The sequence below is a fragment of the Lactuca serriola genome, chromosome 9, assembly GCF_051521515.1.
Source record: "Lactuca serriola cultivar US96UC23 chromosome 9, Lser_US96UC23_V15, whole genome shotgun sequence".
Classification (NCBI taxonomy): domain Eukaryota; kingdom Viridiplantae; phylum Streptophyta; class Magnoliopsida; order Asterales; family Asteraceae; genus Lactuca; species Lactuca serriola.
The window spans coordinates 112985291-113009638 of record NC_136416.1 but is presented as its reverse complement, the minus strand read 5'-3'; the positions used below and the strand labels follow the sequence as shown (position 1 = coordinate 113009638).

At 40.4% G+C, this 24348-nt stretch overlaps 1 protein-coding gene and 1 non-coding gene across 2 annotated transcripts; one reads left to right on the top strand and one right to left on the bottom strand.

Moving 5' to 3' along the window:
* Window positions 1–5992: 5992 nt before the first annotated feature.
* LOC145077496 (small nucleolar RNA R71) lies at window positions 5993–6099 on the bottom strand. The gene has a single exon (XR_013693239.1). It is a non-coding gene; the product is annotated as a small nucleolar RNA R71 (small nucleolar RNA).
* A 1174-nt stretch (window positions 6100–7273) lies between these two features.
* On the top strand, window positions 7274–7753 carry LOC145076041 (uncharacterized). The gene is made up of 2 exons (XM_079022060.1): window positions 7274–7447; window positions 7538–7753. Exons 1-2 carry the CDS (start codon window positions 7274–7276, stop codon window positions 7751–7753), a joined length of 390 nt encoding a protein of 129 aa, XP_078878186.1.
* The last annotated feature ends 16595 nt before the right edge of the window (window positions 7754–24348 follow it).

The window sequence follows — 24348 nt, the reverse complement described above, 5'->3', positions numbered from 1 at the left end:
TTTTACCCTTCTGTGGGATTGTAGGAATGCCTTTAATCTAGCCTTTGAGAGCCGTTATTTATTAGTATTGTTTATGTGATTAGGCGGGGGCGGGGCTAGATCAGTGTTCTCGTGTGCGAGATTATCCGAGACATCTGAGGTGAGTCTTCTCACTATATTGTACCTGGAAGGGTACCTATGTGTGACCGGAAGGTCTTATATGCTATGAGATGTATGTGCTATATGATGTTATGTGATATGTATGTGTTATGTATGTTATGTATGATAAGGACCGGAATGTCAAGATGGTATGGACCAGAAGGTCAAGATGACATGGACCGGAAGGTCAGGAGGTTACGGACCAGAAGGTCGATACAGGTAGGACTGGAAGGTCTAGTGGGATTCGGGGCGGAAGTCCCCTGAGACACTTGGACTGGAAGGTCCCACAGAGTTATGGCCTGGAAAGGCATATGTGTTGTATGTGGTATTTTGGGGAACTCACTAAGCATTTATGCTTACAGTTGCTGTGTTATGTCTTTCTGGTACTAGCGAGGATCGCGGGAAGGCGTCGGCATGATCCGTACACACTCATAGAGATTATGTTTTGAGATTCTGGGATTTGTTGTTATGATGACATTGGATACAGTGTGTTTGATATTGTTTTGATGATTGAAAGTACGTTTTAAAAACGAAAAATTGTTTTGAAAATTTACGTTGTTATAGATTAGATCGGTATCCTAGTTATAGGATGGTTGCCATGATTAGTGATCTGTTAGATTTATATGACTATCTATACTTGTTAGCTACCATATGATATGTATGTGCAGATGTTTGTTGGTTTGGGGAATTGGGTTCAGGCAGGTCCTGCTTTGTGTTATATGCTAACATACCCAGGGCGGACCGGATAGACTGTAGACCCGGTTAGGGCATACTAGTCAAGCCGAAGGCCCGGCGAGCTGTCCGGATAGGTTGAAGGCCCTGGGAGGCGGTCCAGACGTGCCGATTGCTCGAAGTGCGGTCCAGATAGACTAATGGCCTGTGAGGCGGTCCATTCAGACTGATGGCTCATTATGCATGTTGTGTTTGTTTATATGATATAGTTATATCTGTATGACGTTGTTATTTTGTGGGAACTCACTGAGATTCGGGCTTACAGTTGTTGATTTTATTTCAGGTATTTCTGATGATCATGGGAAGGCGAAGGCGTGATCGTCCACCTCCTTATGTTCTTATGATTTTATATTGGGATACTCTAACACTAAACCATTTCGAAAACAAGTTTTGTAATAATTATTGGTTTTGAAATGTTTTAAAAAGTTTAAATTTGGCATGATTTTTATGGGTGTTACAAGTTGGTATCAGAGCCTTGGTTTGAGTGAATTGGAGGAATGGAGGCACCAGAAGGTCGGATGTGCCCTGAACCTGCTGACGTCTGGGGAAAGGGATTGGTGGAGATTGATGAATGGATCGTATTCTGATGATCAGAGAGCTGCAGTTACTTGGAGTAGCTCAGGGATATGTTCCGTGCTCGCTGAATTCCACGGGTCGAGCGAGAGCGGCTAGCTCAGGAACTTCTGGATTTGAAACATGATGGTTAGACGGTGACGAAGATCACCCGTATGTTCACAGAGATGGCGATGTTCTGCCCGCAGTTTTCTTCTGAGCAGGCTCAGATGACACGTTATTTGAGCATGCTCAAGACTGACATTGGACAGTTTGTGGGGACCCAACGTTGTGATACGCTTTTGGAGTTACAGGAGGCCAATAGGTGGCATGAGTTAGAAATTGAGTTGCAGTTGACGGAGCAGCGGCAGGCCGCGACACAGTAGTAACCGGCTCCAAAGCGGTCTAAGACCGTTGATTCCAAGTCAGGGGGACAGTAGGGCGGCAATTGTGGCAAGTGCGGGAAGGGTCACTCGGGGGTTTGCAGATCGGGTAGCGCGTGCTGCAAATGCGGAAAGGAGGTGCACTTTGTGAGGGATTGTTGCCAGCTAGCCCTGATTCAGGATATGAGGATCTGCTATCACTGTCATCAGGTTGGTCACGTGAAGACCAAGTGTCCACAGCTCGATGACAAGCCGACGCAGGCTCCAGAGCCGGCTACACCGAGGATTACTGACGAGAGTCAGGGTAGAGCAGCGCCCTCGAGGGCTCAGGGACGTGCCTTCCAACTTACAGCAGATGAGGCCAGAGCAGCACCAGACATGGTTGCTGGTATGTTTCTATCCCTTATCTTTCTAATTATATCTGTTTTATGCTTATATGTTTGTACCTGTGATTAGGTACATTTTTAATGAACTCCTTACCTGGTTTGGTATTATTTGACTCGGGGGGTGAGTCGGTCATTTGTCTCTCAGACATTTAGTAGGGAGTTCAGTTTTCTAGTAGGAGAGCTAGAGTGTCCCTTGCGAGTCTCTATCGCCAAAAAACACAGGATTTCTACTTCTTCGGTCTAACGGGGTTGCATATTAAAGATCTTTGGGGTATCTTTCCAGATAGACCTGATCCCGATTCCCATGGGGTATGTATGTGTGATTGCGGGTATGGACTGGCTTAGTCGCTTCGGTGCCATGATCGACTGTAAGGGTCAGCGGGTGATAGTTCGAACCCCAATTGGGGGAGAACTGATTGTCTACGGCGAGGGCACCAGATTGGGTTCAGGGTTTTGTTCAACTGTCAGGGCTCGACAGTAAATTCAGCACAGGTGTGCGAGTTATCTAGCGTATGTGGTGGATACGCGGGTCAGGGATCAGGTTTCAGTATTAGAGGTTCTAGTGGTCAGGGAGTTTGCTGACGTGTTCCCGAAGGAGTTACTCGAAGTTCCTCCGGAGCGGCGAGTCGATTTTAGGATCGACCTAGTACCAGGTGCGGCCCCTATCGCCAAGGCGTCGTACCGGTTGGCACCACCAGAAATTCAGCAGTTTTCATCACAACTGCAAGTTCTGCTGGGCAAGCAGTTCATTCGTCCGAGCAGTTCTCCATGGGGAGCGCCGATTCTCTTCGTCAGGAAGAAGGATTGTTCACACCGGATGTGCATTGACTACCGGGATTTGAACAAGTTGATGGTGAAAAACCGTTATCCACTCCCCAAGGATAGATGATCTTTTCGATGGGTTGCAAGGAGCATCTTGGTTCTCCGTGATAGACATGTGGTCCGGGTACCATAAGATCAGGGTTAGAGAGTTGGATGTGGAGGAAACCGCGTTCCGGACTTGTTATGGACATTACTAGTTCGTGGTAATGTCGTTTGGGTTCACTAATGCACCGACAATATTTATAGAGTTGATGAATCGGGTCTACAGGCCGATGCTCGATCGCTCGGTCATCATGTTCATAGACGATATCTTGGTGTACTCAATGACCCGAGAGCAACATGACGAGCATCTATGGGAGCTATTAGGAGTTTTGATACGAGAACAGATTTATGCCAAGTTCTCGAAGTGCGAGTTTTGGTTTAGAGAGGTTCAGTTCCTTGGACTCCTCGTTAACCAGAAGAAGATTTTGGTCGATCCGGCCAAAATCAAGGTGATTATGTAGTGGGAGGTTCTGAAATCTCCCTTGGATATTAGGACCTTCTTGGGATTGGCAGGGTACTACTGGAGATTCGTACAGGATTTTTCCAAGATTGCAGTAGCCCTCACTCGTCTGAAAAGGAATGGGTGGATTTCCGGTGGGGCCCCGAGCAGCAGAGGGCGTTTGAGACCCTCAGACAGCGACTATGCCAGGTGATATTTCCATATTTATACTTATTTTTAGGCAATATTTGAGTACATTTTTATTAAAAAGTTGGTAATATGTTTAGAATAATGGTACTTATGAGCTTAAATGTTATTTATAGCAAAAAAGAAGACATTTTGAAGAAAAGGGACTAAAAGCGTTAAAGAAAGAAACTTTGGGAATTAAAAGATTAAAAGTGAAGAAAATCTGGAAAACGATTATTCACGACGTGAGACTTAAAGAATTCACAACGTGAATAATTGATTCTAGAAGATATGTACGCGGGTGAAGGAATCCTTGACGGGCACGGTTATCTACAACTCACGACTTGAATATCTTAATATTCACGACGTGAATTTATGGATATCAACAACTATATAAATCCTTGACCATTACGAATAGAGGCAACTTTTGGCTGAAAAGAGGAGTCCAGAAGACGATTTTAAGGAGAGAAAAGTTCTGGGAAGAGGCTTTCAACACCAAAAAGAGTGAAGGTCCATAATTTAGTTTATTTTAGTTAATTAAGAACATGTTTCCAATCAATTCAACTTGTGTTATTTTGTAAGTTGCTATGATGAGCAGCTGAATCTAGCTACTCTTGTTTAGCTAGATGAAGCTTCTAACTTATAAATAGCTCAATTTTTATGGATTTATTTAGTTGGTAAAATTGCTTGTGTTTGATTTGTATTACCTAGCATGCTTATGTTTGTTTCCCTAATTGCCTGATTGCATGTTCTGTGTAGCTTAGTGACCATTAATTGCATGAACTTGTTTACCTAATGATTTAGTGAACATTAAATTGCTAGAGCTAGGATTGACCAATCTTAGTTAGTAATTAGAGTAAATAAGCTTAGCTGTGCTAGAGAACGTGTATTGTGACTATAATTGCGTTTATATAACAAATCTTACAATGCATATTTACATTCATAATTAGTTATGTGTTTAATTTTGTGTGAACATACATGGTTTGACATGAATTAGTTAATTATTGGTAAAGTTAGAACTAAATTACTAATATAATTAAAACCAACTAGATGATCCATAAACATTAGCTGGCCATAAGAAAGAAGTGGATTCAAACTAAACAAGAGTGTGTTTTTATTTATTTAATTTGGATTTAAGTTCACCTGATCTTGTAAAATCAGATAAAACCACTTTTTAACTTGTTAATAATTAGGTTAATTTAATAGTAAGTAAATTAATTAGTAACACCGTTCCCTGTGATCGACACCCGACTTACCCGAACTATACTATAATCTGACTAGGTACACTGCTTATAAGTGCACAGTTAGTTTAAGTTTGTTAGGTTATAAATATTAAAATTAGTGGGTACTTTCGTGCACATCAAGTTTTTGGCGCCGTTGCTGGGGAACGACTTAGATTATTAGTTTATTTAGTTGCATTAGATTAATCAACCCCTTTTTGTGGAATAAAATCTGCAAAAAGGTTAATTGATTATTTATTTTTGTTAGCTTAGCTTAGTTGATTAGCATATAACAAAAATTTTGTTTTCTGTTTCTGTCACAGAATTCACGACGTGAGTCTTAATAAACTTAGGACGTGAAAGCTGAGATTTTAGTTTTTAGTATTTTCTTATTTTAGTTCAGTTTTACGTTTTTTTAGTTTAGCAAGTTGCAGGAGTTCATGACCAGAGGCTCAAACACACCCTTGGTGCCACCACTTGAAGATCCCGAGTCTGCAATTCACAAGAAGAAGACGCCCTTACAAGAATTAAAGTCAGCTTTTTCAAGGAAGTCGGGAAAGAAGACAGGAGAGTCAAGTTCATCCGCGAGTCACAAGAGCAACTTTGAGCACTTGGATCAAACACCCGTCCAAACCGAGTCTGAATACGATACCGAGCTGGAATTTGAAGAACACACGAGCGAACCCAAGAACGAGCCAAGGAACGAGATGGCAGCAATTGAAGAGATGTCCATGGGAGCTTACAAGAAGCGGATCCGAGAAGATATGGGTCCCGGTTTAGTCCAACCCGCAATACCTACTACTGCCACATTCGAGTTGAAGGGGCACATATTGACCGCACTGAAGGATATCCGATTTTTTTGGGAAAGATCATGAGGATGCTTTTAAGCATCTAGATGAAGTCAACGACATTGCGGATTACTTCAATGTCCCAAATGTCAACATAAACACAGTCTTGCTTAGGATGCTTCCCATCACTTTCAAAGGAGCTGCTAAGGAGTGGTTAAAGTCACTTCCACCGGGTACAATTACCACTTGGGCTTAAATGCGTGAGCAATTCCTGGACCAGTTTTACCCGCCATCCAAGATAGCCAAACTCAAGAAGGCAATAGCCAACTTTGAGCAACAGCCGGGGGAGTCAGTATACGAAGCATGGGAGCGGTACAAGGCCTTGCTCAGAAATTGCCCTCAGCATGATCTAAATATGCAACAAGAGATGTCAATCTTCTATGATGGGGTCAACGTTATGACGAGACAACTCCTTGATTCTCAAGGACCTTTGACAAAGAAAAATCCAAGGGAGGTTAAGGAGCTGATTGAAGAATTCGCGAAGCACTCTCTTGAATACCACAACCCTAGGCAAGATGGAATCAAAAGCAGTGGAGGAGCCCAAACTAAAGAAATAGTAGCTGTGATGGCCATGCTGAATAATTTGGATCGAAGGATAACACAAATGGACCAGTCAATACATGCCATAGGAGTGGGTTGTGAGAGATTCAGTGGTCCACACTTGACAAAGGACTACAATATAGATGAGTTTGGGAACAGAAAAGCTCAAGTGTGCTACTCGAGTGGGGATAAGTTTGATGAGGACTGGAGGAAACCGAAGAAGGAGTGGCTGCCATATGAAGAGTATAAGAAGCAAAAAGAAGAGAGGTATAAGCAGATAGGTCGAGGCTTTTATCAAAAGGAGCAGCCACCAGCCGAGAAGAAACCCGATCTAGAGACTATGTTGATGAAGTTTATGGAAGCTTCGGAAAAGAGACACGATGCCACTGATTCTGCTATTAATGAACAACAAAATTTAATTAAGAATCAGCAAGCCTCCATCCATAACCTTGAAGTTCAAGTTGGTCAACTAGCCACTCTAGTTCATGAGAAGTTATCCCCGAAAAATACCGAAACGAAGACCCAACCTCATGTAATGGACATAGACACCGAAGAAGAAGCCATATCTGAGTTCGTGGAGGCATTGGAAGAAGAACCACAGCAGCCCGATCCAAAGATGAAGAAGACCAAGCTCAAAAATCATGAAGCTGTTGAGTTCCAGAATTCACGACGTGAACCTTATATGTTCACGATGTGGGCCCGTCATGAACAGAAAAATTCTTTAATTGGTTCGGTTTATCAGCCACCTTTGCCATTTCCTTGCCAAGCTACCCTTAGTCCACTGGAAAGAGAGCATAGAGAGTTTGTCAAGCATGTGAAGGGGATCCCGATTAATACTCCCTTTGTCGAGTCCTTATCCAAAACTCCCGAGCATCAAAAATTACTGCAAGATTTGATAGACACTCGCAAGCAATTAAAGAAGCAGTCTAAGGTGGTTCTAAGTGAACAAAGCTAAAAAGATGTGTTGGGAGAGACACCAGAGAAGATGGGGGATCCTGGATGCCTCATTCTTCCGTGTGAGTTTGGTAATAAATTGAAGGTTAATGCTTTAGCTGATTCTAGGGCTAGCATTAATTTGATGCCTTTTTCATTTTATAAAAACTTGGAAATTCAAAAGATGAAGGCTACAAAAATGACGATTCACATGGCGAACCGTTCAGTAACACAACCTCGGGGCATAGTGGAGGATATTTTGGTGAAAATTGGAAAATTTGTTTTTCCAATAGATTTTGTGGTTTTGGATATGAAGGAAGATCCCGATGTTTCAATTATCTTTGGTCGTCCATTGCTTAACACTGTTGGAGCTTTGGCTGATATCCGTGAGTCTAAGCTCACCTTGAGAGTTGGAGATGAAAAAGAAGTTTTTGGGATAGAAGATGGCTTCCCAAAAGAACATGTTCAAGAAGAGGTGTTCACAATCAATGAAGATAATGAACTTGAAGAACTAGAAAAGCTTATAGAATAAGAGATCAAGGCAGTTCATCAAGTCAAAAGAACAAAACCTAGAGCATCTGTTCCATTTTTGGTTGAAGTCATAGCCTACAAGAGTCCACATTCTTGGGTGAGCAAAGAGGATGAGGAAATGACAAGTAACGAAGAGGAGGTCACTTCAAGAGTGACAAAGCCGGTGGTGAAAGAGGAGGAGGATGCGAAGAAGTGCAAGGAAGAAACAAAAGGGACCAAACGCAAGTTTGAAGAAAAGGTGAAAGTTAAAAAAGAAAATTCAATGAAGGCATACAAAAGGCGAGTTCAAGCTTACAAGAGGCGATTCAAGGAACAAAAGATCCTAATGGTGGATTCTTCCGAGGACACAACGTAGGAGGCACGAATTCCAGCTCAAGACTCTAAGAAAAAGAAGCGCTTGTTGGGAGGCAACCCGAGTTTGGTTTGCAAATTTTTTTCTTTTCCTTTTGGCAGTTTAGTTTTAAAAACTTAGATCATGTCATCCAACACTATTAGAACATAATGTAGGGACCCTAAAATGGAGATAGTAATAATTGAGAACTTAGTCAAAATTGATTTTTCTTCCGGACTTTATTCACGACGTGAATTTTTAGCAATTCATGACGTGAATTGTGAATGAACCGGACCCATAATCCATGATATGGCTTAACCCATTAGACTAGCATGCCCAAGATCAGTCCGTAAGTACATGGCCTAAACTTAAGCCCATACACTATTCACGACGTGAATCTTACAGAATTCACGACGTGAATTTTCAAAAGTACGGGACCACAGAATAAGTCCCTGGAAACCAATAAACCCTTTCAATTGTTTATTGTTCACGAAGTGGAAGCAGAAATTGGTCCCCCCTTGGTTCCCATTGCTGCGATTTTAGCCGACAACTCCACTAATCTTCCTTGTGCTTACGTAATACTTCCAACAAAGGTACTAATTATTGATTATTAAGTTTAATTTTTGCTCTAGTAGATGAACTTAGGGTTAGGGTTTGTTAAATGACGAAATTAAGTCTTTACAGTTCGTAATAACCTTTGAATGTTCATGCTAAGTGTTTGGAAGTAGTATAGGAGTAAAACCCAAGGATATTTTGACTGGATTTTTCCCCGATTGTTACAATTCTGCCTTCTGGGATTACGAATTCACGACGTGAAATCTGGGGCTGAACATAATTCATTTTTCTCTATGTCTAATTTGAGGATTATTGTTTTGGCTGTGGTTTTTCCTTGTTTTTTTTGCAGGAATGGCTCCAAGAAGAGAGGTTCCAACTGGGATCGCGGGTTCGCACCCGTTTTACGATTTTCCCACAACAATGCTCCGCGATGTCTTGACCCGTTGGAACAACAGATTGGGGTGGCTTTACAACAGGGAAATTGCAGTTGCTCCAATAGTCAATTGGACAAGATTGAGGGAAGTAGGGCTCGTAGATCGGGTGGGCCCATTTTTGACAAAGATATTCATTGGAGATGGGTATTCGTTTACCTGTTCTGGTTGGCAGAATCTGTTCCGGGTGCAAGAGCGGGTCTACAAGGAGTTTTGTGTCGAGTTTTTCGCAACGGTGACATTTCAGGAAATGGTTCAAGATCCACACTAGCCACAGACGTTGGTATTTAGATTGGGGGGTGAGTACCGGGAGTGCAGCCTGGTTGAGTTTGCTTAGAGAGTAGGACTGTATGATCGACAGGAGGCTATGACTCCCGAGTTTGGCATGTTTTTGAGTGGGGCTGCTAGAGGATATGCATAGGGTGTCACGGGGTATTCTTTTTGGCATAACATTGCCTCCGGAATGTTTAATTCCGGAGTATCTCCCGAGAGTAGTATTCGGTCCCCGATCCATCGTTTACTCCACCGGTTCATCACCTTTTCCATCAACCATAAAAGGCATGGAAACAAAGTGACTAAGCAGAACTTATTATTCTTATGGTGCATCTTATAGTCGGGTGTCTGTTGCAACCTCCCGTATTTTCCAGCCCGTTTTCTGGCCGGGTCTGCCGCGAGTTCGCGCCCTGGGAGCCCCATTTGTGGGGGGCATTTTGTTACCCGTTTGGCCCGTTCTTATCATTTGGTGGTTCCTGATATTACTAGATCCATGACGTGTGTGGACGAGCATTACTTTGGTATGGGATATTTGGAAACTATGCGGGTGGTCAGAAATTTTGGTTCGCATTGGGGCATAGTTCCATCAGATGTTGAGGGTGATGATGAGGATGATCAGCCGGCCGACCAACCTGTACCAGAGCCGAGACCGAGGCACAGTAACATGAGAGGAAGGGGAGACCGCGGGCAGCCGATACACCCACCTGCTTCCATGGTTGGTGCGCCTTTTAGGAGTGATATGGCTGGTTACTATGACCAATTATCGTTGCGTGTGAATTGGATAGGCGGCACTATGGAAAATGTTGTCTGGCATCTTGGGGTGGAGTAGCCACCTCATTTAGGGTATCATTACCCGATTTGCCCACGATGGTCGGAGTATGGTGGACGCGGAGGTGATGGAGCTGGAACCAATGGAGCACATGAAGAGGAGGAGGATGATTGATCTTTATTTATTTTTATTTTGTGTGATTTGTTTTTAGTTTGTTTTTATGGGATTGTACGAACTACGTTGCATATTATGTCACTTTTATTTTTCGTTGATTGGTTGTTTCTCAGAATTTGGTAGGAGCGCCTTGACAGGATAGCGAATTATGAATGCATACGTTTTTAGCCAGGAGTGTTTAACGCCGAGAGTCGAGACCCATATTTTCAAAATAAGTGTGGGGTGATTCAAGAGAGTGGAGAGTCAGCGAAAGAGTCATAAACTGATGAATTTAGAAGAGTCTTAATACATTAAGACATTAGAAGAGGAATTGGCAATGTTTTTTTGACTGCCCGGTTTTCATGACGTGAACTTGTATTATTCACGTCGTGAGTCAGTTATCAGGAGGTTCTCAGAACACGCATAGTTCCGATTTCACGTCGTGAATTATCTCAAACTCACGTCGTGAATATGAGATTTTTACAATTTCAAGGCCCTTGACATTTTAACCTTCTATGGGTTAATGCTATTCTTCTTGTCAGTATATTCAAGATTATTTTGGATCATCTTTACCATCATACGATGTGGCGTATGCTTTCCCACATTGGTCATTCTACTTTTGGAGATTTACACCATATTTGAAGACGATTGAAGGCTCGATTTCATGTTTTGCCGGTATACTCCTTGTTGTGCGAGTTCAAGGTCCAAGTTCCTATTTTTGGAGTCCATATTCAAGATGCACATTTTCCACACTTTTGGAGATGTTCACGCTACTATCCCAGGGGAGTCTGTTCCTTTTTCTCCCTTTTCTTTAATTTTGATTTATTTTTATGCATACAATGAGGCCATTGTATGAAATAAGTGTGGGGTAGGGGTAGAAAAAGTAAATTGCTAGATAATGATAGAATTTGATAGTAAAATTGAAAATTTTAAAATTGAAATTTTTAATAATTGAATCTAGTAATAATAATAAACTGTAGTTGCTAGTGTTATATGGGATGATCCGATAAAAGCTCAAATGTTTAGTTGAGCCAATATACGTTATAGTGCATTTGTGGCCTCCCTTATTTTAGTGAAATCATGGAACAAAAACATAACCCCGCTTGGTTTGAGGGATGCAATATGTTTAGCAGCCTAAACCTGAAATGTATCCAGGAAAATTATTATCATTAACCAATAAAGGTTGAGGTTGAGCGCCTCTGCTTAAGCATGTAGGTTTTTGAGTGAAAAAAGAGAGGTACATGTAAGAAAAAAAAGAGAATTGCAAGAAAAGTTTGAAGAATTTTGGATCAAATAAAGTGAAGATCAAAAGATCAAATTTCCAAGAAATTCAAAAAGTTGAAGATACCAAAAAGATCAAACAACAAAGGTGGTGAATTCAAAGAAATCAAAGATCAAATTATCAAGGAAGTGAAGAATTCCAAAAAAAAGCTTCATAGTGGTATCATAGATTGTAATTCTAGATTATGTATGCTTAGGTTGCTCAACTAAAAATACCTTGAGGATGAGGAGGTTTTCTGCGGATGGATTCGGAGGGTTGCATAAAATGAGCATTGTTCGGAAAAAGTGGGCGGGTGTTTATGAAGATTGTGAGTATTTAAAGTAAGGGGGTACTTTAGGAAAGTTTTAGACACAAATGCATGCGTTGAGGTCTTGGCATAATGGCTGAGATGGAGTCGGATTGTTCTATGTGATGTTAGTAACCAAGGGTTAAGTTTAAATTTTCTTGAGGGCAAGCAAAGTCTAAGTATGGGGTATTTTGATATTTTGATATTTATACTTATTTTTAGGCAATATTTGAGTACATTTTTATTAAAAAGTTGGTAATTTGTTTAGAATAATGGTACTTATGAGCTTAAATGTTATTTACAGCCAAAAAGAAGACATTTTGAAGAAAAGGGACTAAAAGCGTTAAAGAAAGAAACTTTGGGAATTAAAAGATTAAAAGTGAAGAAAATCTGGAAAAAGATTATTCACAACGTGAGACTTAAATAATTCACGGCGTGAATAGTTGATTCTAGAAGATATGTACGCGGGTGAAGGAATCCTTGACGGTCACGGTTATCTACAACTCACGACGTGAATTTATGGATATCAGCAACTATATAATTCCTTGACCATTACGAATAGAGGCAACTTTTGGCTAAAAAGAGGAGTCCAGAAGATGATTTTAAGGAGAGAAAAGTTATGGGAAGAGGCTTTCAACACCAAAAAGAGTGAAGGTCCATAATTTAGTTTATTTTAGTTAATTAAGAACATGTTTCCAATCAATTCAACTTGTGTTATTTTGTTAGATGCTATGATGAGCAGCTGAATCTAGCTACTCTTGTTTAGCTAGATGAAGCTTCTAACTTATAAATAGCTCAATTTTTTTTGGATTTATTTAGTTGGTAAAATTGCTTGTGTTTGATTTGTATTACCTAGCATGCTTATGTTTGTTTCCCTAATTTCCTGATTGCATGTTCTGTGTAGCTTAGTGACCATTAACTGCATGAACTTGTTTACCTAATGATTTAGTGAACATTGAATTGTTAGAGCTAGGATTGACCAATCTTAGTTAGTAATTAGAGTAAATAAGCTTAGCTCTGCTAGAGAACGTGTATTGTGACTATAATTACGTTTATATAACAAATCTTACATAGCATATTTACATTCATAATTAGTTTTGTGTTTAATTGTGTGTGAACATACATGGTTTGACATGAATTAGTTAATTATTGGTAAAGTTAGAACTAAATTGCTAATATAATTAAAACCAACTAGATGATCCATAAACATTAGCTGGCCATAAGAAAGAAGTGGATTCAAACTAAACAAGAGTGTGTTTTTATTTATTTAATTTGGATTTAAGTTCGTCTGATCTTGTAAAATCAGATAAAACCACTTTTTAACTTGTTAATAATTAGGTTAATTTAATAGTAAGTAAATTAATTAGTAACACCATTCCCTGTGATCGACACCCGGCTTACCCGAACTATACTGTAATCTGACTAGGTACACTGCCTATAAGTGCATAGTTAGTTTAAGTTTGTTAGGTTATAAATATTAAAATTAGTGGGTACTTTCGTGCACATCACCAGGCTCAAGTCTTGACTCTCCCAGAGGGAGTTGAGGATTTTGTAGTGTTTTGTGATGCATCCATCATGGATTGGGAGCGGTCCTCATACAGAGAGGACGAGTGATAGCCTACGCATCGCGGAAGCTGAAGCCGCACGAGATGAGATACCCTGCTCATGATCTAGAGTTAGGAGCGGTGGTATTCGCCCTCAAGATTTGGAGAAATTACCTCTATGGGGTCCGTTGTACCATATACACGGACCACAAGAGCTGGAGACACATCATGGATCAGCTGAACCTGAACATGAGACAGCGCAGGTGGCTGGATGCAGTCAATAGAGGATATTAGTTGCATACGCTCTAAGTTGCAAGTTAGTTGAATCTTCTACCCCAGTGACATGTATGAGGATATTAGTGGATTCACTAGTTGTGAGCTTGATCCGGGAAGCTCAGGCAGAGGGTATGCGTCAAAAGAACTGGAAGCCTGAAAGGATTAGGGGTGAGAACACCCGGTTTGTGCAGGATAGTCGGGGATTATTGACCCGTTTCGGTCAGGTCTGGGTTCCGATGTCTAGTAGGGTCAGACAGAGTATATTGGATTTTATTGCCAAGCTGCCGAGGAGAAAAAAGGGCTTCGATGCTATTTAGGTCATTGAGGATCACTTGACCAAGAACGCCCACTTTTTAGCGATACGGGAGAGTTCATCGGCCGAGAGGTTGGCCGATGTGTATGTACGCGAGATTGTCGCTCGCCATGGGGTTCCGGTCTCTGTCGTTTTAGACCGTGATGTTCGGCTCACCTCCCATTTCTGGAAGAAGTTCCACGAGGAGTTGGGAATGCGGCTACACTTTAGTGCACTCTATGATCCGCAAACAGATGGCCAGAGTGAGCAGAACATACACACTCTCGAGGATATGTTGAGAGCCTGCATTATTGACTTCGATGGGAGTTGGGACTCCTACCTACCCCTTGTAGAGTTCTCATATAACAACAACTTCCATGCCAGTATTGGTGCTCCACCTTATGAGCTGTTGTATGGATGGAGATGCCGCACCCCAGTCTGTTGGGGCGAGGTTGGTCATAGGGTGATAGGTCAGACCAAGGTAGTCTTGCAGACTATTGAGATGATTCAGCAGACCAGACAATGGTTGCAGATCGCACAAAGTCGGCAGAAGAGTTACGCCGACCTGTGCTGATCTGAGTTGGGATTTTAGTTCGGTGACATGGTACTACTGAAGGTCTCACCATGGAAGGGTATTATTCGCTTCAGGAAGAGGGGGAAGTTGGGTTCCCGATATATCGGGCCATTTAGGTTCATTGCCAGGGTTGGCAAGGTGGCGTATAGACTAGACCTCCCAGAGGAGCTCAGTCAGATTCACAACATTTTTCACGTTTCGTAGTTGCGAAAGTGTATACTGGATGAGGAGGCGATAGTGTCATTACATGATATGAATTTCGATGATTGCCTGAATTATGTGGAGAGGCCAGTGGCGGTCCTTGAGAGGAAGGTAAACGTTCTACGAAACAAGGACGTAGCTTTGGTAAAGCTACAGTGGGTTAATATGAGGGGATCCGAGTGGATGTGAGAGTCGAAGCCAGAGATGTGGGAGCACTATCCAAAATTGTTCGCCGCAGTAGACTTCGAGGACAGATTGTAGTTCAAGTGGGGGGGAGTTATAACACCCCGACTCCCAGGTGTAACTTTTAAAACCTTATATACATGTTTATAGACCCGAAATCGATGAGTAGGAGCTGGAAAATGAAACCATAATTTCCGGGGTTCCACACCTTATTTAAAGGGTCATTAGCCTTCCTCAGCCTTGCTTACCATCCCCCTTGAGTCTAGAAAACCCTAATTTTGAATGCCCTCAATTTGTGTGTGTGAAGAAGCTTGGAAAGTGGTTTTGGTGAAGAAGGCTTGAAGTCTAAGGAACTTGGAGCAAAGGAAAGCTTGTGGATCTGACTTTACTTCATCTTGGCATCATTTTGAAGGTAACAAGTCGATACCTTGACTTTCCTCTAGTTAGATCTCTCCATGATTATGTTTAGAGCCAGTTTAGCATATATGTGAACCATTTTGGGTATTTGCCATGATCTGAAGTTGTAATTTCAAATCTGGACTTCTCTAGGTCCATATAGCCATAAAGTTATCAGATTTAGCAAGCTTGAGCCTTTCTCTTTGGGTTAAACCTTTCCCTTAGCTTGGTTTTGGCATTTAGGACCATGCATGTACGTAAAGTTTGCAACTTTACATTGAAAGCATGCCCTAGGAAGTTAGATCTGCAATATGGAGCTTTAGGGAGGCTTAAAAACGTCTGGATAAGAAATGGACTACGTGAACTCGATGAGTCGCATAGCTGACTCGGCGAGTCGGATGAAGATTGCACATATTTGATTCTGCATGAACTCGGCGAGTCAGTAATCGGACTCGACGAGTTAGTTAGGGTTTTCCGTGACATCTGGACACACATGGACTCGACGAGTTGGTTGGAAACTCGGTGAGTCAATTAGGGTTTTGGTGATTTTTGAGTTCTTAAGGAACTCAACCAGTTGCTAGCTATACTCGACGAGTCGGGTAAACATGGACTGTTGACTTTGACTTTGGCCAAGGGTTGACCAGTTTGAATTCTAGGGGTATTTTGGTAATTTGGAAATTTATGGAAGTGGATCATTGGTGGGTGTAGGTGTTGGACTTGGAGCTGCATTTCGTAGAGTTTGACTTTATCACTTTGAGCTACTTGTAAGTTGAGTTCTTCTCACTATATCAGCAGAGTCTAAGGCACTAAGGTCGGCCCTTTATGATTTGTATCTTGGTTATAGGATGGTTGCTATGTTAGTGATCTGTTAGATCAGTATCTTGGTTATAGGATGGTTGCTATGTTAGTGATCGGTTAGATAAGTATCCTGGTTATAGGATGGTTGCTATCTTAGTGATCGATTAGATCGGTATCCTGGTTATAGGATGGTTGCCATGATTAGTGATCTATTAGATTTGTATGACTATCTATACTTGCTAGCTAGCGTATGATATGTATGTGCACATGTTTTTTGTTTTGGGGGATTGGGTTGAGGCAGGTCTTGCTTTGTGTTGTAGGCCACGATACCTAGGGCAGACCGAATAGACAGTAGAACCGGTTAGGGCATACTAGTCAGGCCGTAGACCCGACGAGCGGTCCGGAGAGGATGAAGGCCCTGAGAGGCGGTCCAGATGTGTTGATGGCTCGGAGAGCTGTAACATCCGGATTCCCAGGTATTTTATTTTAACCTTTTATTTTGAGTTAAAGAGAGGGTCTCGACGAGTTGACGCCTAGACTCGTTGAGTAGGATCGCGATTCGCTGACTGGATTAATGAATGGACTTGACGAGTTTGTGCTGGCGGCAGAAACCCTAAATCTTTGGGCTTGTGCCCTATTTAAAGGCCTTTATGGCCTTCATTTGCGGCCACTACACCCCTGAGAAACCCTAGGGAGCAGAGAGAAAGCTTATAGAGCAAGAGGAGGGCTAATTCATCATTCTTAGGTGTGTTTTAGCAAAGGGAGGGACGAATTTCGAGCTAGGATTACTTGTGGGACTCAAATCTTCCATCATTTCGTTCAGAGCTGTTGTGGGAGGTAAGGATTCATGTCTATCTTCATTTGAGTAATAGATTTCATGAATCTTGGGTTTCTTCTCTTCGCTTTTGGTAAGAGATCTAGTGTGCGTGATATCCCTTTGTGACAATATTATCAGATCTGGACCTTGAAAGGTCCAGAGAGTCCCTACTCTTCAGCTTTATGCAATCCTTCATGAGTTTTGGGGCCTAGGTTATCATATAAAGGGTTATTTTGGAATATAGAGATGATAGTGTGATGCATAGACCTAAAGTTTGAACCTTTACATGACTTTTGGGTGCTAGAAGGTTAGATATACTAATTAGAGAAGCAGATCTGACCTCAGAAGGTCGTTTGAGTATTGCCATGGAAGGAACTCGTCGAGTCCATAAGGGGACTCGACGCGTCGAGTCGAGTGGCCTCGCGATTCATGACCAGTGGTAACCTGTCGAGTGGAAGGTTCGCTCGACAAGTCGGGTGACGTTTAGATAGACCCATAGGACACGCTTGGACTCGCTGAGTCACCTATATGAACTCGATGAGTCTGGTTAAAGTTGACCGTTGACTATCGTTGACTTTTAGGGTCTAGTCAATGTTTGGACTTTTGAGCCATTGGAGGGGTAAAATGGTGTTTTACCCTTCTGAGAGAACTTAGAGAGGGTTTAGTCTAGCCTTTGAGAGTTGTATTGATTAGAGTAATTGTTCCATGTGATTAGGTGGAGGCTAGACCAGTATTACCGAGTTCGAGATTTACCGAGTTACTTGAGGTGAGTCTTCTCACTATACTTTACCTAGAGTGGTAATTAGAGTTATGTGACAGAGTATGTTGTATTCTATTATATGATGTAATATCTATGTGTTTTTGTGTTATATGTGATTCAGAGTTTACAGAGTTAGGACCGAAAGGTCCACAGAGTTAGGACCAGAGGGTCCACAAAGTTATGGGACTGGAGGGTCCCACTGAGACTCTTTGACCAGAGGGTCATACAGAGTTATAGCCTCGAGTGGCTAATATGTGTTGTATGTGGTATTTTGGGGAACTCACTAAGCATTTATGCTTACAATGTTATGTGTTATGTGTTTCAGGTACTAATGACGATCGCATAAAGGCGCCGACATGATCCGTACACACAGACCGATGATTTTATTTGTGATCTTGGGATATTTTTTATTTGAAGACAATTGTTGAACATGAGATTTGAGAATGTTTAAATGATAATTATGTTGCTTGAAATATGAAAAATTGTTTTCAAAAATTTACGTCGTTATAAGAGCGGTCAAGATAGACTGATGGCCTGTGAGGCGGTCCAATCAGACTGATGGCTCATTATGCATGTTGTGTTTGTTTATATGATATGGTTTTATCTGTATGGCATTGGTATTTTGGGGGAAACTCACTAAGGTTTGGGCTTATAGTTATTGATTTTTTTCAGGTACTTTTGATGATCGCGGGAAGGCGAAGGCGTGATCGTACACCTCCGTATATTTTTATGATTTGATTATGGGATACTCTGACACTAAACCATTTTGAAAACAAGTTTTGGAATAATTATTGGTTTTGAAATGTTTTAAGAAGTTTAAATTTGGCATGATTTTTATGGGTGTTACACTTAATTAGCGACTAAGGTAAGATTCCATAATTAAGGGTCCTTTACATACTTTCAATTAACTGGGCTGACGTAAAACCCAAGTAACGCATAGACTGTCGAATAATGATTATGCCCTAAGTCCACAACCAAACAAGGATAAGGAAAATAAGGCAAAACCCATCATTCTAGGGCTATATGAACCTAATCATATACAATTTTGAAGCATACACTTGGCAATTAACTGATCTAATGTCAAACCCATGCAACACATAACATCCCATCCTCCTAGGCTATAAGGAATCACACAAATCATGCAATTCTAATTTATGATTCCTGAAGGTATCCTTAGCCTTATTCTAGCATGCACTTCACATATCAGACATAATATTCATAACACATGGGTGTGGGTATTTTGGGTATCACTTACTTGAGATTGCTTGATTGCACGCATCACACCCTTTCTTTATAAAATTATTTTTAGAAATTTTATTTTCTTTCTAAAAGATTACCAATTCATCAATTTGAGTTCAGACACACATGAGAGCATGGCCGAATCCCTCAAACCAAGGCTATGATACCAACTTTTAACTGCCCAAAGATAGTGATAAAATTTTTCATTTTAAAAATTATTAATTCCAGACATCATATGTCTCCAAGTCAACCATGCTACAAAATATCAAGATCATCAGAGTACAAAATATCATAAGTGTAGAAACATGAGGGGTGGATGTTGTGTCATCACATCGGGCCCTTCCATTTCGTACTAGAAGTACCTGAAACCACAAACATAAACTGTAAGCACAAAGCTTAGTGAGTTTTCTGCAAAATACCACATATAACACGCATATAAATATAACAACACATGGCTGTGTCGGGTCCATATCAACCTCTAGATCCGTATCAACCCTGAGTCCATAATGAATCCATGTAACAACATGTAGCTGTGTCGGGTTTGTATCAACCTCCGGGTCCTTATGAACCTGGAGTCCATAGTAACTTAGAGCCCATATCGGCTCCATGCTACAACGTACAATCATAACAATATAAATCACATAGACACATACATTCTACATATACAAAATCAGTAGGTCGGCATTTGTGTCTTTGACCCACAAGTCTGGTGAGAATCACATCAATCAATAGTCAAATAAAACTCACACTCGGGCCGCTGCTACAAAGATCCTCTTGCTAAACATAACCAAAAACAACCTTAATTAACGACTAAGGTGAAATTCCATAATTGAGGTTCCTTTACATACTTTATCCCTCTCTCTAGGGTAAAGACTATTTTATCCCTTCATTGCTAGGACCCACCTCCTTTGACCCATCATCCAAGATGCCCAAAGTCAAACTAGGTCAAAGTGTCAATAATCCCAAAAATCAAATCTCACGTCGTGACTAGCCCTTGATCATATCGTGGGAGCTCATTCAGTTCGATTCCAACAACTCGTTCCCAGATCGGTCAACTCAGTCACGGGTTACTTATTGGGATAATCTCACCACTTGAGAATCATCCATTCAATTCATCAGTCGCAAAACTCAGCAAAAATTGGGTTTCTTTTTTTGTCACGTCGTGAGACCTTGTGTCTCACGTCATGAATACGATCTGAAGCCAAAGTCCATGATTTTAAGCTCTTAATCCATATAGCCTTTACACCCAACTTATCTAGTAGCTTAAGGTGACCCTAAAGGTCCATAAAAAGGTTTTTTAGGGGCATGTATGCACCATGCATGTCCTTACTCATTTCTAGGTTAAAAGTAAGAATATGGCATCAAATTCTCATGCATGACTCTAATACTTCACCAAATCTCAGATCTAGACAATTGACGTTCAATGTGTCCTTAGAACCCATAAAGTTTTTTTTTGAAAGAGCTTAGAACCCATAAAGTTGCCTACTTTATGGTTATACTTAACTCCAACTAAATTAAACATAAGGAAATGTGACCAAAATCTAGATCTAGCAATGCAATGCAATAAAGTTTGAACCTTGGAACTTACAAAGGTCCTTCTTCACAAGAAGAAGATATGATGATGATGATGATGATGATGCTGATGATGATGATGCTTCTTTCCAAACTCCAACACTAGAACACTTCTTTTCCTCCTTCTTCTATTCTTTTTCAAGCTAGAAAATTCACCAAAATACCTAAGGATCTCAAGCAAGGTTGTGATTAGAGTTTTTGGAGGCTTAGAGAGTGAGGGAGGCTGACGGTAGAAAACCCTAGCCCTGTCATTCCTTTAAATACCCGGGGAATTAGGGTTTTGGTCATCAGACCGTGCTCACTTCGTGACGAATAATGGCTCGCGTTGTGAGACTAAAAAACATGAGTCAACTGCATACTAACAGTACACGACGTGACTAGGCATAGCTTACGTAGTGACCACTTCTAAAAAGGAAAAATTCTAGAAATTAAGTACCTCAAAGATCTGAATGTTACATATACTCATGATCAAGGTCGGCCTTACCCTTTTCCAAATTAAGCAAGAGCTTAGGGCCCCAGCTTCCGATGTGACAACCCTATATTTTCCAAAAGCATTGTAACACTCGAAAGCCAAATACAACAGAATTAACCTCGAAAATAAAGTGTTCAAGTATCTAAGTTGGGATGCCTCAAATATTTGATATCATGCCAAGGTTTCCAAAAACATAAAGAACCCTCAAAACCGGGTTATATTGAAGAAAGTATAACCACTCGTATATTTACGACACGATGTTAAAATATTATTTGACGTAAAAAGTAAAATCTCAATAAAATGCATTTTAGCCTTAATTATCTAAACAAAAGTCGTAGATCTCGTTGAAAGGTGAGCGTGCATAAAAAGATCGCCTAAATTGGACCTCGTATGAAGAAGTTATGGATTTTGAAAGTTTCGTAACTGTAGTAGAGGGCTAAAAACTCGGATTGAAGAACGAGTGTTATTTAGCTATCGCCACCTAAACGGAAGTTGAAGATCTCCTCGGTGGTAATAAAACAATAAAAAGACAAACGAAAACCGACGTCGAATAAAGAACCTATGAATTTTTAACGAACTTTAGGAGGCCCGACCTATTAAAAATATATCATTAAAAATAAAGTCAAAACTAGCCGACGGAGTCTAAATGAAAGTTGTAGAGCATAATCTCACCTACGCGTGGATATAAAGAACACGAAAAACAGAGCTCGTACGCGAAAGTTACGGAATTTAGAAGTCGGAAGCAGGGATTACGCCCCGCGTACTAGACCCAGAGTCGAGTCTCATCGGCCCGCCCAAGCTACACCCGGCTAGACCCAGGAGTCCCATCGACCCGCCCAAGCTACGCTAGCTAGACCCGAGTCGTAAGCCATGACGCCATTTTACGCCCCGCGTACTCCGGAAGTACGCGCCGCGTACGGGGTTTTCCAGCCCTATAAATAGAAGGCATAAGCTTCGAGTTTAAGCACACATTCACAAACCTTCAGATACTCTCACACTCTTCTAAAGCTCCAGAGACCATTCCATCACCTTGGTTTCCGCACTCGAGCCCCCGACGAAAGATTTACGCTGTAGAGACCCTCGAAGAGCCCGACGACGCAACCATCCGCAGTCGAAGTTCTGCTCAAACCTAGCCTCTCTCTTCAAACTTAACGAGTGAGTTCATACCCCTACTTTGCAATTCTTTTCACATTTTAGGGGGGGGGGATACAAGTACATTACAAGTCAAAGTATCATTTCATAAACATAATTATAATATCGTTCTTATAGGGTTTTGGATACAAAAATAACGTTATGTTTAAAGGTCTAATAAATCACCAAGTTGTTCTTACTATATGGAAACATGCTTTTGAGAAACTATAATGCGTGTAGTATTCAAGTGATTCATACATTTTACATAAACATCTCGACAAATGAAATGCTTTCAAAAGAAGTAAAGTCTTTATTATCGTAAATCTGTTTATACTAAGTAATGTGAGACATTTAAACTTCAACGTACTCGTGTGTATGCATTTCAAGTCTTGTATTATATACCATAATCTCTTGGAGAGAGAGCGTGATACTTGTGTATAGATCTATACGGGATTGACAATCCCACACCTAAGCTGTTAGCTACAGCTAGGCCGGCAGGCCTGGGGTGACAAATGTCATAACAGTTCCAACGCCTGAAGAACGTTGTTACAGGCCATCAATGTCAATAGCATGGTTATAAAACTCACATTAAAGTATAAAAACAAGTTTGATTTACGAGATTCATCTATGCATTTCAGTTTTCCATTTTATTGTTAACACAAAGTTTATCACTATTATACAAGTATGGAAAACACTAACGCATTTCAACACGGGAAACTCTTCAAATCATTTATAGAAAATATTGGATTTTCTGAAAACCTCGTTCATCGATTTACTATAAAAAAGGACATACTTTTCAAAGCAAAACTCTTATGAACTCACCAACTTAATTGTTGACACTTTTTCGAAACCACTTGTATTTCTCAGGGAATCAGTAATACAGGTAACCACCAGCTTTTGGAGAAAGGAACACTAAGGATGTTTTATTATTGAAACATTTATCATCTCATTGTAATATTCTTTTGCTAATATGTATAACGCAACAACATACTTTTTCATTATATATGTGATGGTTGTGTTACTTTCTTTACAATATTCAATGGTTGTGATACTACGTGAAGTCATCCACCCCCGAATGTTTCCGCCATTCTGGTTTGGGGGTGTGACATTCCAAGGGCCCCAAATTTTGAAGCTATTAAAATCGATTGTTACGCACACAATCAATAATTCCAGAGCGATAAATTCAATTTCTACAAAAACACAACCTTTTGTTTGAGCATTCTTCTTCCTTCTCGACTTCTTCTTCAATATCGATTTTTTTGGTTTGGTCAAAGTCAGGGCTTTTGAAATTTTTTTGCAGCGATAATTAATACACAACTTTAAGCTAGATAGAACTATAATTTACTTTGAGCTTCTCGTAATTAAATTTCTAAATCTTCGCTTTCCAAGCTAAATTTTGTAAGATTCGTGGAATTTTTTTCTTCAAATACTTAGATTGTCAATATACCAATGATGAAGTAATCCAAATTTATGAGATACGGTTGATCAAAGACCTTATTTTACAGGGAGAACGACTTGGTTGAAACTGTATTTCAGATGATATTGTTGGATTTAGTTGAGGTTGAGCTTTTCTTTACAAATATTTAGGTTGTAGTTTTTGAATATACCAAGGATTAAATAATCCAAATATATAAGATGTTTTCGATTTCTATTTATTATTATTTTTATTTATGACTTTACTCAATGTTTACGAGACATGTATGTAATTTTGGTTTTTAGTATTATATTGCTTAGTTTTATCTTTAGGTGGTTGTTGCTTTATGGTATAATCTTGAAAACAAATGATGAATACATGTTTTTTTTATGTATTGGATGGAGTTTTACATATTATTTTTTGATGCTGGACATGACACCCATACAAAGTTGATGATGAAAAAAAAAACAGACCATTCATTGCTATCATTGGCTCTTCATTTGGAGTATTGCTACCATGTTGTTTTAGTTGCTTGTTTTTATTTATGTATGGATGGTTGATTATGCTATCTTTGGATGATGCTAGTTTTTTATATTTCTGATCCTTTTGTTCCTTATATTGATTCATTTTTCTGTTCCTTACATTGATTCATGCTTTTATTACCTACATTGATTCATGCCCTGTCATGTGAATACTAATGATTCTAGTTGGATTGGACGTAATTTTTTCATTTTTAGAGACTCAGGTTGGAACTTGGAACGAAATCGAGTTTTCCATTATCTTGTATTCTCAAAGTTGTCAAGAAATCAAGTGTCACTGACTCATTGTGTAGGGTAAAGGCCTAAGG